Here is a 15,086-nt window from a genome sequence, read left to right as displayed (position 1 = left end):
GCTCAGTGGCAGGGTAATAACATGAGAGCAGACCCACCAAGGCTGGAGACTGAACAGTTCTGGAAGAGCATATGGGAGCAGGAGGCATCACACAACAACAATGCCCAGTGGCTGGTGGACCTAAGAGCAGACCACTGCAACCTCCCTGGACAAGGCCCAATAATCATCACAATGGCAGACATTCAAGAGAGGGTCTCAAGTATGAAGAGCTGGACAGCACCAGGCCCTAAAATGATCCATGCCTACTGGTTAAAGAAGCTAACTTCACTCCACAAGCACCTGGCGGGACAAAGGAACCAGCTACTAATAGATGGAACCCACCCTGAGTGGTTAACTGAAGGCCGGACAGTCCTGATCCTGAAGGACCCTCAGAAGGGACAGTACCATCCAACTACCGCCCAATAACCTGCCTCTGCATAACATGGAATCTCCTGTCAGGCATCACAGCAGCTAAGATGAGCAGGCAGCAGAAACCATTCATGAGTAGGACCCAGAAAGAAATTGGTAGTAACACCAGAGGAGCAAAGCACCAGCTACTGGTTGATAAGATAGTCACTCGAGACTGCAAGACCAGGCATACCAACCTGTGCACTGCCTGGATTGACTACAAGGAAGCCTATGACTCAATGCCTCACACATGGATCCTGGAATGCTTGGAACTGTACAACATCGACAGGAATACATGGAACGCCATAACCAAGTGGCTGGCATAGTGTACAGAAACATCTGTGCCGAGTACAGGCTGGAAGTCCCAAAGTCAAAATGGGATACACCTCCAAAAGTGGTTGAGAATGACCAAGCTAAGATCCTGTGGGATCTGCTGCCAGCTGACTGCCCACATCCATCACACTAAACAGAAAAGGCAGAATTTACAAATGTTAATGTACATGCATTAAACACGCCCAGTGGAGTATTTTGACTACAGCTTGTCAAAGAGGTTTCAAAGACTGACAAACTGGTAATGGCCAACCAACCAGACATAGTAGTGGTGGACAAACAGAAGAAGAAGGCCGTAGTGATAGATGTAGCAATCCCAAGCGATAGCAACATCAGGAAGAAGGAACACGAGAAGCTTGAGAAATACCAAGGGCTGAAAGAAGAGCTAGAAAAAATGTGGAAGGTGAAGGCACAAGTGGTTCCCGACATTGGGGGCTGTGACCCCCAAACTGGGAGAGTGGCTCCAACAGATCCCAGGAACAACATCTGAGATCTCTGTCCAGAAGAGTGCAGTGCTAGGAACAGCTAACATACTGTGCAGGACCCTCAAACTCCCAGGCCTCTGGTAGAGGACCCAAACTTGAGGGAAGGCATACAAGACTGCCCCAAAGTGGGGGGCGAGTGGGGAAATTTTTATTTTTATTATTATTTTTTTAATACCACTGTATTGTACCTTCTCTTAACAGAATATTGTGGAAAATACACTGAAAAAGTATGTGCAGTACTTATGTGCAGTGTGTGGCCTTAAATGCACACTGTCTATTGAATTTAACCATGCTAGAACTTGGTGAATGGTTTTCATATGCAGCACTGTAATATCATTGCCTGATGCAACTGAATACAAACATCCAATGCAATAAAACTAATGAAACCCAAACAGTTGTTCCTCTACAGCTCATTCTAGAGTTTACGGGTATGAAGTACAACAGTGAAGTATAACATTGGTCCCAACTTGCATCTGACAGTGCTGTGGTGTTTTCCTATTGCGTGTCACAGTGCTTTTGTGATGTATTACCGCTTCCTGCCCAAAGCCAGCCTTGGAGACGGCGGCTGGCTTCCCTTTTTCCTTGTCAGTTTCGCCTTTGCGGTTGGTTTTGGGTGTGCCAGACTTGGGCCCATCATGGCTCAGTTTGTCAGTGGTAGATGAAGACTTCAAGTCCTCAATCTTGTATACTACATTTTGCAAACAGAGATTAAGTAGATTCACTTTTCATGTCATCATCCATTGTACAAAGGCAGCTGTGTGCTAATGTTACTGTGAAGAAAAGAAAAAAAAAAAAGAACTTCAAACATTTAATTTCTCAGGATGCCTTAGTATTTTAAAGTTGTAAAAATGTCTTTTGCAAGCATACAGTGTATACTTTTCACATTAAAGTGAGCAACTGCAAAATATAAAAACTATGTATAGTTTAAAGTGGCATTTAGGGTATTTGGGACTGTGCAAACCATACTTGACTTTTTTCTGCTTTTGGCCAAATTTCTAAGCAGTTAGACTGTAAAAGAGTAAAACACCTCCTTGTCACATTCTAAAGTAAAGTAAGTAAAGCTCATTTTAAATAGGAGTGTGACAGTGGGCATTCACTGCATGTGTTATGTGGCTGCTTGTGTGCTAGATGGCACTGTTGTACTTTATAGCTAAAATGAACCCAATCCCCAGTTTAAATGAAGCATCAACTATGAGTCTCACTTATTTGATATAAAGCATAATAGTCCATCATTTAGGTGAAACCCTGCTATTCCGCCTGATGAGCTTTATGCACGCTCACTGAGTTACTTTTATCTGAAGTCATACAGAAATTCAGCGTTCAAATTGGATATAAATATCAATCTGTACTGTTGTAATTTAAGTGTACTGAACATTTTTAAGCTAGGAAAAGTAAATAAAATATATTGAAAATATTTTGCTCACTGAAAGTCTAAGGACACGATTATGTGGATACTAAAAAGTATGCTCTTTTATTGGCACAGTAAAGAAAACGTCACTGAGGCTGACAAGCAAATGCAAACGTCTGGTACAACTGCATGTACAGCTACTGTTGACAGCTGACTGTGTAACAGGGTGCTAATGCCCATATCCATCACACTAAACAGCAGAATTTACAAATGTTAATGTACATGCATTAAACATGCAGTGGAGTAGTTTGACTACAGCTTGTCAAAGAGGTTTCAAAGACTGGCACAGCATGGACTGCACGTGTGTGTATATATATATGTAGCATGTAGGGAGCATGATCAAGGGCACAGCCTCACCACTGAGACAGAGTTAAACTAGGTGAAATTAATTCACTTTCCTGCTGCAATATTTCCCAGGGCACCAAGGGGGCAACTTCATTTGACTTCCCACTGACCCACTTTCACAAGCTTATTGGAAAGACACAGGAGGTTTCTATGTACATTGGTTTACACATACACACATAGACATAATCAGATATGTTGACAAAAATAATATATATAAACAGTAACACATAATTACTGTTATTCATGACCATGACTGTATAATAAATACAAAGGTTTGCCTTCCTCAGTCTGTCATCAAAATGCTTCTAATTTCTGGATATCTAGTTTGTTTATTTCATGTAATTACACTGACTTATATTAATCTCCTAGAGACTTGCCATACCGTTAACCATAACCACTGCTTGCCTAACACCTAACCTTAAACCAAGTCGTCACCCTAAAATCCAAAAGTTTACATGCTGGGGACAGGCATCTGGTCCCCACAAGGAAGGCTGACTCCTTACAGTGTAGGTGTGTAAACAGATTTCAGTCGCCATAATGGGAGTGATAACAGGTGCACTCATACACACACACACACACACACATCATCTGTAGATTTCATGCCATGCAAACTGAATGGGTAAATATGAAGACTATTGTCAGGTGCAACAGAGACAGGAGAATGAGAACTCAATGACAGCAAGCTGGCCTTTGTTTTCAGACGGTCATGCAAATTATCACCCATGCAGCACCTCCTTCACATCAACACCCACCCATGCTGAAAATAATTTATCCCCTCAAAATATTTAAGAAGTTTCTGTAAATTTCAAAGCCTTGATTTTTCAATAGATCCAATTTATGAAACATGATTAAATGCAGAGAGGCAGAGTTGGTGGCAGAGGACAGGATTATTGCCTTAGCCAATGACCAGTGGGCACAAGAAATTACACTCTGTGATCTGCAAAAGCAGCTGTATTCATTTGACTTTCATTAAGCTTGTGATTACAGGCCCCTGGCTAGTGGAAACTGAGAACAAACAGCATCTGCTTTGGCCCCTGACACTGTCGACTAAGTATCTGCCATATTTCACACTGAGCATAAAAATAAAGACTGCACAGACAAATGTGGAGGGCATATAAGAACATCCATTTAGAATTCTGAATTCTGGGCTCAGATGCTGAAATCTTTTAAATTCACTGATAAAAATGAAAATTCTTCATCACCCATTATAGGAATATTTGGGCAAATATGAACAATAAATAATCAAAGCAAGATTATTGTAACTTCACTTAATTAAATAGTTTTTTATGTTTTCAAAGGAAGTAAAACATAGTGTAAATAAAGAGTGACCCTCTGTCCATTCTTGGCTAAGTGATGTAGCGTTCATTATTGTTTGAAGTATGTACCTCTTTTTTCCTTCTTCTCCAAGTCTCTGAGAATATAAACAAAAGCCATCTCGGATTCGTCCAAATCCCAGCTCTTACAAAGCACCTCTGCCTGCACCACATACTTATGACCCTGTGAAACACAAACAAGCCAAGTTAGTGCTTATATAAAGTAAAATCCGACATGAGATGCATCTTTTTTTGAACCTACAGCTATAAATCCAGTGTGCTGGTGATTCAGACAGAGACCTTATGCAAAAAAAGCACTTTTTGTTTTGCTGTTCTCTCTCTTTGACAGAAGCACGTGATTGGCACAAAGGCAAAGAGGAGGCAGAGGGCTTGTTAGCCAAGATTATATCAGGGATGGGAACTCCCACATCCATCACGCTGAACAGAAAGGACAGAATTAAATGACAATCCAAGGTGGGATTCAAACTAATAGAGGAGGACACATGCTACAAAACTGATAATTGTATATCTATAACTTTCTTATTTAGTAAAAATATTAGTGTCTAATTGTAATAAAAGCCCGTTACATTATAGGAAACTTCACCATTTATCCACTACTGCTGAGCATCAATATGTCAGACCCTCTAAATCCCGATCAGTATTCTTACTCCTGTTTAAATAGCTGTTTAGTCCAATCTCCTGCTGATCAATATGATCTGATATGATCCATGTCATTACTATTGAGTGCTGTGTTACTCTGTGGAAGAGATGTTAATAAAAAGTACAGGATTTGTAACATTTGCAGGATGTTACTAAACCAAACTACTTGAGAGGTCTACTGCAAAAGCGTAGGTTTTTGTTGTTAAACTGTTGTAAATGTGAATTGTACTTATTCATGAGATGGAAAGAGTTCCTGAGGAAACATTAAAATGATTGATTGCATCACTGGTATTACTAACACCCATTAAAGCAAAACAAATAAACCCAGCTGACTTCCACAGTTGTATGCTTGTGTGTGTGAATGACAATAGTACATACTACATGTACTTGGCAATAAACCAACAAAGGAAAACAGGTCTGTTAGAGACAGGGTCTTTAGACAATGGTGTGACTCATAAATAATGCACTACTCGCTAACAAGCGCTGGTACTGTAGGTTTGACAGTAGCAACAAAACCACCCCTCCAGTTTCTGTTGCTTTCCTCTTGCAAATTTTGCCTGTGTGAGATGTGTGTATGTGTGGGTGTGTGTGAGTTCATGTGAATGTGTGCGCATCCCTGCAAATAAGGCATTATGTGTATCTGGCAGTGAAAAATTGATATGAACACAGGCAACAAGTAAGTGGGTGAGAAAGTGAGATGCACGCTTGTGTGCATGTGCAAGTGAAATCGGTAAAGTGTGTGAGTAACAGCAGATACCACGCAGACAGTTGTCAGTGATACCATAGTCTCTGTGGGAGGCTGGTAATGGTCAGATGAGAAGTCTGATTTCCCAGCTGTGTTGTCCTTCCCATCTCTTTGTTGCAAAGTGTCTACCACCTTGACTCTCTTGTCCTGGGTGAGGCAGTCCTTCGGGTTGTGGTTCTTCCCATCTGTGCAACTGGGGGCTATAACAGAAACGGACATTAAACTAAGCCATTATCCATAAAAAAAGACAAGAGTGGTCATTAATGTGTCCTTGTGTAATTATTGGAAACATAAACTGAAAGCAGATTAAAGAGTTTGAGAGGCAGGTTTTGAAGAGCTCTTGTGTGTAGTGCCTCTGCTGTCTACCTGCATTTTACTGTTGACCAGGCCACTATAGAAAAAAAGCCAGTTCAGTTTACACAGAACTGAGGCAAAACTAACAAACATTTTTCTTACGAACCATGCAGGGAACTTTGATTTAATTTGCCCAGGGGTCCTTTGTTGCATGTCATACTCTCTCTCTGCAGTTCCAGTCTGTACAGTATATCTATTACAGTGTATAACAGCAATTTCTCTATCCAAAAATAGCACTGCTGGTACTCTACAGAATGTAACCATTATCCATAACTCTCAACATCTTTTTTACAGGTACTATACTATTTCCTCTCAAGACTGAGAATCAATCAATATGTCTCTCTGATGTCTCTAACTTACACAGAATGAAAATTAAGGCAAAAAACACTGATAACTGAATTAGCACTTTGCCTTTTAGAGGATTGCTTTTAATGCCACAAGTGGTTCCACAATGCGGCAGAGGGTTCTGTTACCTTTAGCAGGGAATGGCATGAAAAAAATCTATCTGCAATGTTCTGGGCTGAATCTTACTTTTGAACTTCACGGGATACCCTCAGCTACTGTCATTACCAAACCTAATGATTGTTCACCTTTGTTGGCCAGGAAGCAGAACACAGGAATTATCACATGGCCCTTGGCAGTGTTGCCAGCCACCTCCTTCTCCTGGTCCAGAATGGACAGGCGGATTAATACATCCAGTTTGGAAGTCTGAAACTGAACTGTTCCTAGGACATCTGCCATTACCTGCACAGAGTAACTGGGGAAAAAATAATCGAAAGATTGTGGGTACCATTAGTCTCTCAGTATCCTTAATGTTGTCCTGTACTAGAAAGTTGGGCTTTTTCATCACCTTTCTTGAAATGTTACCTGTTATATACGGTAAAGTCTGTGCCCTATTTTCACACCTTGTTTGTAAGAATCAAACATCTTAGATCATATACTTTAGCGTATGTAAGAAAACATGACAGCTATAGAACAGCATTTATTTTGATGATACAACCTCTGCAACAAAACATATAAATTGACCAGTATAAACCATTATAATTCTACTTAAACTTTTAATTAATTACAGAATGTACCCTATAATTATCTCACCGACATATGAGGTTTTTGTCATTAGGAATGTAGTAATCCCGGAATTCCTTCACCAAGAACATGTTGAGTGGAGTTTCACGGGACAGTTCTGGAAGGGGTTCTCTAGAGCCAATTAAGCGCATCCTCCACTTGGCACCAACAGGAGGTGATTCAGGTGTGACCGCCTCTACTACAAAGGTATAACCAAGCTGGAATAACAAAGATATTTAGTCATTAAATCCAAATGTGTGTTTTAAGGATTTCTTTCATGTAAGAAATATTGCCAAACATTAATACACTAGGCAGCAGGGTGGCCAAACAGTCAACAACAAGCAGAAGGCATTCCTAAAGTGAAGGGAGTTTTCATGGCAATATTAAAACTGGGAATATGCTGATATTCCACAATTACCAAGAATTACATCATGTACATGAAAACTTGAAGTATAGGATTGACAGCATCCACAGACCTTGTTGGGTTGATAGATATGGGCTACCAGCTTGTTGAAGACCAGGTCCAGCTCCTTTCCTGTATCATTATCTATGACGTGCAGTAGACAGTTGGGGAATGGGGAGTAGACCTTTGCTATCACCATCATCTCCTTAGGGACCAGGAACACTTCCCTTTACAAAAAAACAAAACAAAACAATAATGAAATGCTGAAATAACATTTAACTAAAATATCTAGATTTCACAATATTAGCTTCAGTTGTGCTGATGGTGGTCTTTTGACTGAAACAATTTTTATTCACATTCTTTTACCGTGTAACTTCTTGCACAATGAATCAATGTATCTTTTTGGCAACTGAAGAGCCTCTTTGCTGCTATGTCGGTAGGTGGACAGTTATTCTTTGAATTGGATTTATTGTTTCTGATTTGTTAAAAGACTGATTTAAGCATACAAACCAAAAAACAATTTCCAATATTAACTTTACCGGCAGTAATGAGAGCTGTGCATTGCTCAAAGGTAACATTATGGCATTTGGTGTGAAGGGGACATCAGCCATACCCCGAGATTTTCAGTCAGTCCGGTTGGAGATTCTCTTTTACTGACAAACCTAACCTTTACATTACAATGTCTTCTAACCTAAAGACCAAGACCCAGGAGTTGGCTGTGTCTTGAAGAGAGACAGTATAATCAGCAAAGGTGATTCTGGTCCACTCATCCTGCTGACAGGGATAAAGCTCAGTGTTCCTCTTGGAATGGTCAATGATATACCTGTGCAGGAAATACAGAAAAGGAGAGAACTTTTAGAAGGATTTTAAATGAAGCATTAAAACTACATATTTAGTAAAAGACTACCAAATGACTAAATATATGCTCTGAAAATGGTTTACACAAACTCTTGGACAAAACATACCTCTAATGAAGCAGATTAGGAAAGAAATCCAGAACAAAAAAAGACTGAAGGAAAGTAGATGTATTTCACATCAGCATGGACTTTGATGGAAGTGATGTTTCTGCCAGTTTAGAAAAACACATGCTCCTAGGCTCACAATGCCCATCAACCCCAACCCAACCCTCCATCCACACGCTGACCAAGCTTTCAATGCTCATACACGCACATACTGTACGTCCCCAGGCAGCAGGTCATTCGGCAGACGCTGCTAGCTGATTGGAATGAGAAGAGGATAAACAGCAGATGGTACCACTGGGAAAAGATGGAACACAATGTGGAAACTGCTCCCCGCATGGCTGCAACAAGCCGCTACAACCAGGAGAAGGAGCACATTCTGGGCATGTGGTGCACGCATGTCATACAATGAACACAGCACTGGCACAGGACTGTAGTGGGAGTGTCCTCATATTCTATCAGATAACAGCATTTATGTGAACAAATGCCTGCTGAGTCGATAAGGTGTGCAGGGTAAGTGTGCAAAATTCTTTTATTTTTTTAAACTTAGAGTCATTGCAGGTGTGTATTTTACAAGATGTATACTTCATTTACCGTAGCAAGAAGACAGCATGCTTGTCTGCATCTGATTCAACCTTCGGCCACATGTCTAAAAGGATCTTAGATGCGGTGATGTTCTCCTTCAAGCCTGGACAACATGAGCATACACACGAGCAGAGAAGCAGCCACCATTAAAGATGAAAAATAATCTATGTTGCTGACATGAAAAAATTTTTTGTAGCTGACCTAGTTCAGGGCAGGAAACAAAATTGCAAAACACATTTATGCTTCATTCAGTGAGAGGCAAAAGGAGGAGATTATTCACACCTTGACATTAAATTTCACACTCATCTCAGCAGGCAGACAGCTACTCTGATGGAAACAAAGCCAAAAAAATGCAGTATTACGTGTTCATGTACATTGTATATATGTGTGTGCTGGTGCATACTATACAAGTGAGAAATACTCAGAATAGACAACCGAATGATAGATATTTTCACATCTGATATGTGGCATAGGAATTCACACATCCACACTTCACCCCTCCATCTGTTCTTTCAGTTCTCTCTTTTCATTGATCCTGCCATCATAGCAGGCCAAAAGCTGGTTAGTGAGAGTGAGTGAGAGAGACCTCATATCAACTTTAACACACATCTGTTTATGCCACAAATGTGCAAAAGAATCTGGACATTTCAAAAAACTTTTTTTTTTCCGCAGGTCTTAATTTTTTAAGTAAATGATCTTTCAAAGTATAGTAAAACAGGCAGTTTTGTCAAATAAGATTGGGGTTTTGCCATTACTGTAAGTGCCCCTCTGAAAGCTTCCCTTTGTGCTTTGACTAAAAACTAAATAAAATTTGAGCTTTTCCACAACCGTCACATCTGCGCTATAAGTACATCCCTACTTTATGCAAATGCTGCATTAATGAAGCTGTGCATTCTCCCATAATATATGTGCAAGTTATTCAGAGGGTGACAATGTCATGTGTTCTGCCTGGAGAATGTAGTTAGCTACAGGTCCTTGCAATAAATAGAGAATGTCTGGGTAATGAGTCACCCATAGTGTTTCCTCTGGTATCAAACAGTGATGCACCTTCAAGGTAAGATAATTATCACAACCTCAAGAAGAAAATGGATAGTAAAAATAATTTAACCGAAACTGAGGTGTCTGTCTATTTAAACTCTCATTCTTTTCCACAAAATGTCCAACTTGACCATGTCTTCTATTCCTCATTTTTCACTTGCTGTCACTAGTTTGGCAATTTGGCGGTTAATGCAGGAATGTTGTGTGCAAGCATGTGTCTGTGGCCACCCCTCCTCTGTCAGGCTGTATCAGCAAGAGTGGCAGTCTCATTAATAAATCAAGTATTTGTGGCTCTTCTCAGAGGCTCAATACTGTATATGCCAGGATATATCAAATAATGAATGGAAGAAGATAATATGTTTAGTGTGTGCATGTGCATTTTTAGATACTACATAATAATTTACAAGTGTAACACAAGCATTGATCTTAAGTTGTTTTTAAACCTAATTTCTGTCCCTTTAGCCTTCCCAACTGCTGCAGCTGTGCCTGTCTTTTCGAACACAAAAGAAGAAGAAAGCGGAATCCAATTAAAAGTCAGTATTTCAGCTATTCAGATTACAAATAAGGTTTAAACCTAACCATGATGCTTGAATGGATACATTTTCTCTGTGTGTATTGTTATGCTTACCAGGTTTTGAGGCATTAAGAATCTCTCGTACCAAATGTCCTTTGAATCCAGCCTGCAGAATGGTGACTGCCTTGACCTCCTCATCTGTCGGCTGCCTGCCCCTCCAGTTTTCTGGAGGCTTTGACTCGGCAACTACTTAACAGCAGAAAAACAACAGAAAAAATGTGTTATGGGTGAATAATAAATTTATAAAACTGTAAAATACCCATGGAAATAAAATAAAAAGGCAAGTTTTAAACAACAGAGAAAAGTAGTTTAATATTAATGCAAGTTACTGTTGTGACTGACAAAGGGTATGAGGCTAAAATATTCAATATTACATGCTTTTTGTAGGTGTACATATATATTCACAAAAGTACTGTATTTATATGTACATCATACAAAATTTACAATCACACAAATGGCACCCACGCACATGTAGGGGTGTCTTCATTATGGGTAGTGCTCAAGAGTGAAGGGTCAGCAGTGAGGACCAATACAGCAAATCGCTCCTCTGCTGTCAGCTTCCTGCCTAGAGCCTCACACAGCATGTGGTAAACTGCAGAGTTAAACACCTACACACACACACCCACACACACACAAAATAGAGGAAAGATGTTAGCAGTAGCTAACATGTCTAACTGCATTTAAAATTTTTGTGATTTAAATCACTGTAATTATATAAGCATGATAGACTATGTTTACATGAGACATCATCCATGACCCTTAAAACCATACCTCATGGGGGATTGCTAGATTCATATCATTCATTCATTAAAATAAACACATGGGTGAGTGTATGTTATTATGTTAATATACTAACATGCATGAAATATGCATTTACCTGCTTGTCAGTCACTTATCAAGATATAAAGTAAGACAAGGTATTGACTATATCCACAGTACAACTCTTTACCAGCATAAGCGAGCTACCTTGTGGTGTTCCAACATCACCAGGGAGGTGTTGATGTCTCGGGGACAATGAGCCTCTTCCAGGGCTCTTCTAGCTGCTAGCTGGTCCTGCTCCTCACTAAAGGAAGTCACCATTCTGGATAGGGCCTTCAACATGGACGAGGCTTGCTCAGTGAAACGAGCACTTTCCTGTAAAAGAGGAAAGCAGAGAGGAAGCATCTAAATTTTGTTTACTGGTGCAAATTAAACTGAAAGCAAGTTAAATAGATCAAAACAGCAGAATTCCCAGAGTACCAACACATTTCAGTCAATTGAAAAACACCTAAATTGTTTGTAGAAAATTTGCAACAAACATATACTATGTTGGACTGTGGTTGCCAGACACGATCAAGTAATTTTTTTCTCACATGCATGAACCTATAGACAGAAAAGGGGACATGGTATGATGAAGGAAGGGTATCCATATCTTAAATGATCTGTACATATTTAGACACAAAATGTTATGTAGTGTTTCCTTGACAATACTTTCTTTGTAGTGGACTTCTCATCTAGAAAATTAGATCCAGAAAAAAAACAATTCTGCTTTGTTACTCCAAACAAACTAAAATTAGCTCTCATATTCACAAGTAATTCATGGTCTAACTGAATTACTATCATAGTCAACTGCTAACTACAAAGCTAGGTCACCTTGGTAAGTTGCGACATTATGGTTTCTTCATCCCCGAACATGAAAGGTGTCTCACTGCACAGATGGATGTGGTAGCCCAGTGCTGCCTTTGCATGGAAGCACAACACATGGCGCCTGAAGGAGAGAGAAAAGACAATGGGAGTTTTGAAAATAGGCACAAATTATCCAGGTTTCTGTTAGACTAGTAATTACCCTAAAACTGTGGTTCCCAGTCTTTTTGGCTTGACATCCTCCAGAGAGACACAAAGTCTATTCACATCCCTTTGCCACAGGCTACATACAGTATGTTGCTATCAGTTCATCCTAAGAGTGATGTTGCCCTCTTACTTTATTTATATAGGTTGTAGATCAAACTACCTAGAATATCACAACAAAATAAGCAAAGCAAAGGAATATCATAGGTGGACAGGAAATGGGGAAGGCAGAATGGGGGTGGGGGGGACCAGTGATAAACGTTGGCAGCTGGACTCAAACCGCTGTTGTCGTGCACACACTGTGCTCACCTATATGGCCAGGATAATACTAGCCATGCAATCAGACAAAGAATACATGAAACTACAATGCATTCCACTGAATAACACCTCTTCATAGTTAACAGTTGATCTATGTTTCTGTCAAGTAATGCTGAGTGGGTCAGAACAGTTAGCTTAATATCCTATTTGCCAAATGCCAAGATGAGTTCACAGGGGCTGATCAGGCATCAGAGTGTAACCCCACTTCCTTGGTCCTATTAGCTTTACATAATTCAATCATCACAGCCTAACTATATGGATGAGCACTAAGGACAAGCTGTGCTAGGGATGTAGAGGAGGATGACAACATACAAAAGGGAAAAAAATGGAAGAGAGACAAAAAAGGTGAGCACTGGAAGAGAAACAAGGAGCAGAGACAAATGGAAAGAAAGAGGACAAGAAAGGGATATTGCAAGTAGGAAAGACAAAAACCGCTTTAAAATGAAATGGCTAGCACAAGACAGAGTGTTAGCAAAAAGCACACAGGATCAGTAGAGAGATTAAATAAAACACCACATTGCCAAAATAGAATACAGATGGTCTGGCAGGGACACAGAGAAAAAGGAAAAGTGAAAGAGTTTAAAAAGTGAGTGCCCCTACCATGTTCCTGTTCATGTCCTATGTTCTGTGTTGCACAGAAAATAATAATAAAAAGGTAAAAGAGCATGGATACATCAGCTATTATTGGGGAAATGGGGGAATGTGTAATAGGGAGGCATATGGGCTTTATAAGTTGAGTCCTGTGTGTGTGATTATGGCTCAGGAGTGATTGCACATCTGCACCTGACCCCAGAAACTGGGCTCTCTGCTTCTAGGCCAAGTAGTGGCCATTAATAGAGACTAGGGCAGATGCTCTTTACTGCTTTTCAGTCCATCTTACGTAGGCAGGTATCCTCTGCTTTCTTTATGATAATGTTAAGTAGATCTCTGCACAAAATAAAGGGCTGAACAAAAAATGCAGACATTTTTATGACAGGTTCTCATGGTGAGAATTAAAACTCTAACACTGGCAAAATTATTACCATGCTGATGAGCAAAGGGTAATTTTTGGTTATCAGGTGAAGGTAGGACTTTATTGATCCCACAATGGGGAAATTCCTGTGTTCCAGCACAGGATGCATGTGTGAAGAATGTGGGGAGAATGTGTGAAAGGATACCATTTTGTTTACATGCATATGTTGTAACAATTGGCACAAATTGATGAGTAAACCGTGATAAGATTAGTCACTCAAATATAATCTACAATATTTAATTAGCACTGCTTGATAATACCAAGATAAAAAAAGAACATATCATACTGTAGGATACAAGAATGAAAAGTACTACCATATTAAATACTGAAAGTTTGAAATGGCACGCTATATACAGGACATACTGTATTGTAAAATGTAAAATGTAACGTTCTGATGATGCTACTTGTGTGTATCAGTTCTGATGCTTTGTTGCCTTTATGTAACTTTTTATTTGTGTGTCTGTTCTTATGGTGGTATGTTGGTTGTTCTCTATTGCTGCTGTAACACAGAAACTTCCCCACTGTGGGATCAATAAAGTACCTACCCTACCCTACCTATTACTGTGGTAGTAGCTAAAGGGGATCTTAATAAACATAAATATCCATCCAGAGTCTTTGAACATAATTTGTGTAAAAGTGGCAAGAAGTGTTGTGTCTTTGGGATGCCCCGGTGCCCTTGATCTAAGCTTTAAGTTCTGATCAGTACAGTGCATTCTGTAGTTCTCAGTATTCTCTTTCATGTTTGCATATAAAATCTGCTTGATACAGGATAGATCATCGATGTTGTCCTACCCTGGAGGTAAGTTAAGCATGGCTGCCTTGGAGAAAGTAGTCTTGATGGTGAGAACAGGCATTTGAGTTTGCAGACTCTTCCAAGAGTGTGGCTGGGCAATGAGAACTGCAGAACTATGCGCAGATGACATTTGCTTTTCTAAGCAGTGTTGTAGAGGGGACAGAAAATGTGTATTGGTCACACACCACAGTTAAATATCTCAACAGTAATTCACATTCATAAAGTATTCATACAGTTTTGATAAATATTTACATATACTGTATATCCTGAATAGGACTGTGGTGTAGAGATGATTTGTGCATAACAGAACATTATAATAGCAAAAAATCATTTTGTGTTTGAGTGTGTGTGTGTAAATCCTTACTCTTCTCAGCTGTATCCCCCCAGAGCAGCAGAACAGAGAAGCTGATGAGGATCTGGGAAGGTTGCAGACTGTCCACGCAGAGGTAGTGAGTGCCTCTCACCTCTGGACACTTGAGAGAAAA

The 15,086-nt window shown here is 39.8% G+C and overlaps 1 protein-coding gene across 1 annotated transcript in view; it reads right to left on the bottom strand.

Annotated features, from left to right (window-relative positions):
* The window catches only part of adgb (androglobin), a 25,569-nt gene that overhangs the window by 5,459 nt on the left and 5,024 nt on the right, over window positions 1-15,086 (bottom strand). The window contains exons 6-19 of the mRNA XM_020589041.1: window positions 14,966-15,074; window positions 14,601-14,739; window positions 12,284-12,398; window positions 11,618-11,785; window positions 11,121-11,259; window positions 10,706-10,837; window positions 9,049-9,142; window positions 8,187-8,318; window positions 7,569-7,722; window positions 7,123-7,310; window positions 6,618-6,784; window positions 5,710-5,873; window positions 4,341-4,452; window positions 1,733-1,890 (exon numbers count right to left, since the gene is read on the bottom strand). Of these exons, the coding sequence (XP_020444697.1) occupies window positions 1,733-1,890; window positions 4,341-4,452; window positions 5,710-5,873; window positions 6,618-6,784; window positions 7,123-7,310; window positions 7,569-7,722; window positions 8,187-8,318; window positions 9,049-9,142; window positions 10,706-10,837; window positions 11,121-11,259; window positions 11,618-11,785; window positions 12,284-12,398; window positions 14,601-14,739; window positions 14,966-15,074 (1,971 nt within the window). The remainder of the gene's footprint in view (window positions 1-1,732; window positions 1,891-4,340; window positions 4,453-5,709; window positions 5,874-6,617; window positions 6,785-7,122; window positions 7,311-7,568; window positions 7,723-8,186; window positions 8,319-9,048; window positions 9,143-10,705; window positions 10,838-11,120; window positions 11,260-11,617; window positions 11,786-12,283; window positions 12,399-14,600; window positions 14,740-14,965; window positions 15,075-15,086) is intronic.

Source organism: Monopterus albus, unplaced genomic scaffold, assembly GCF_001952655.1.
Source record: "Monopterus albus unplaced genomic scaffold, M_albus_1.0 scaffold9.1, whole genome shotgun sequence".
NCBI classification, from domain to species: domain Eukaryota; kingdom Metazoa; phylum Chordata; class Actinopteri; order Synbranchiformes; family Synbranchidae; genus Monopterus; species Monopterus albus.
Note: the sequence above shows the minus strand (reverse complement) of the source record. Positions and strands in the feature narration are given on the sequence as shown.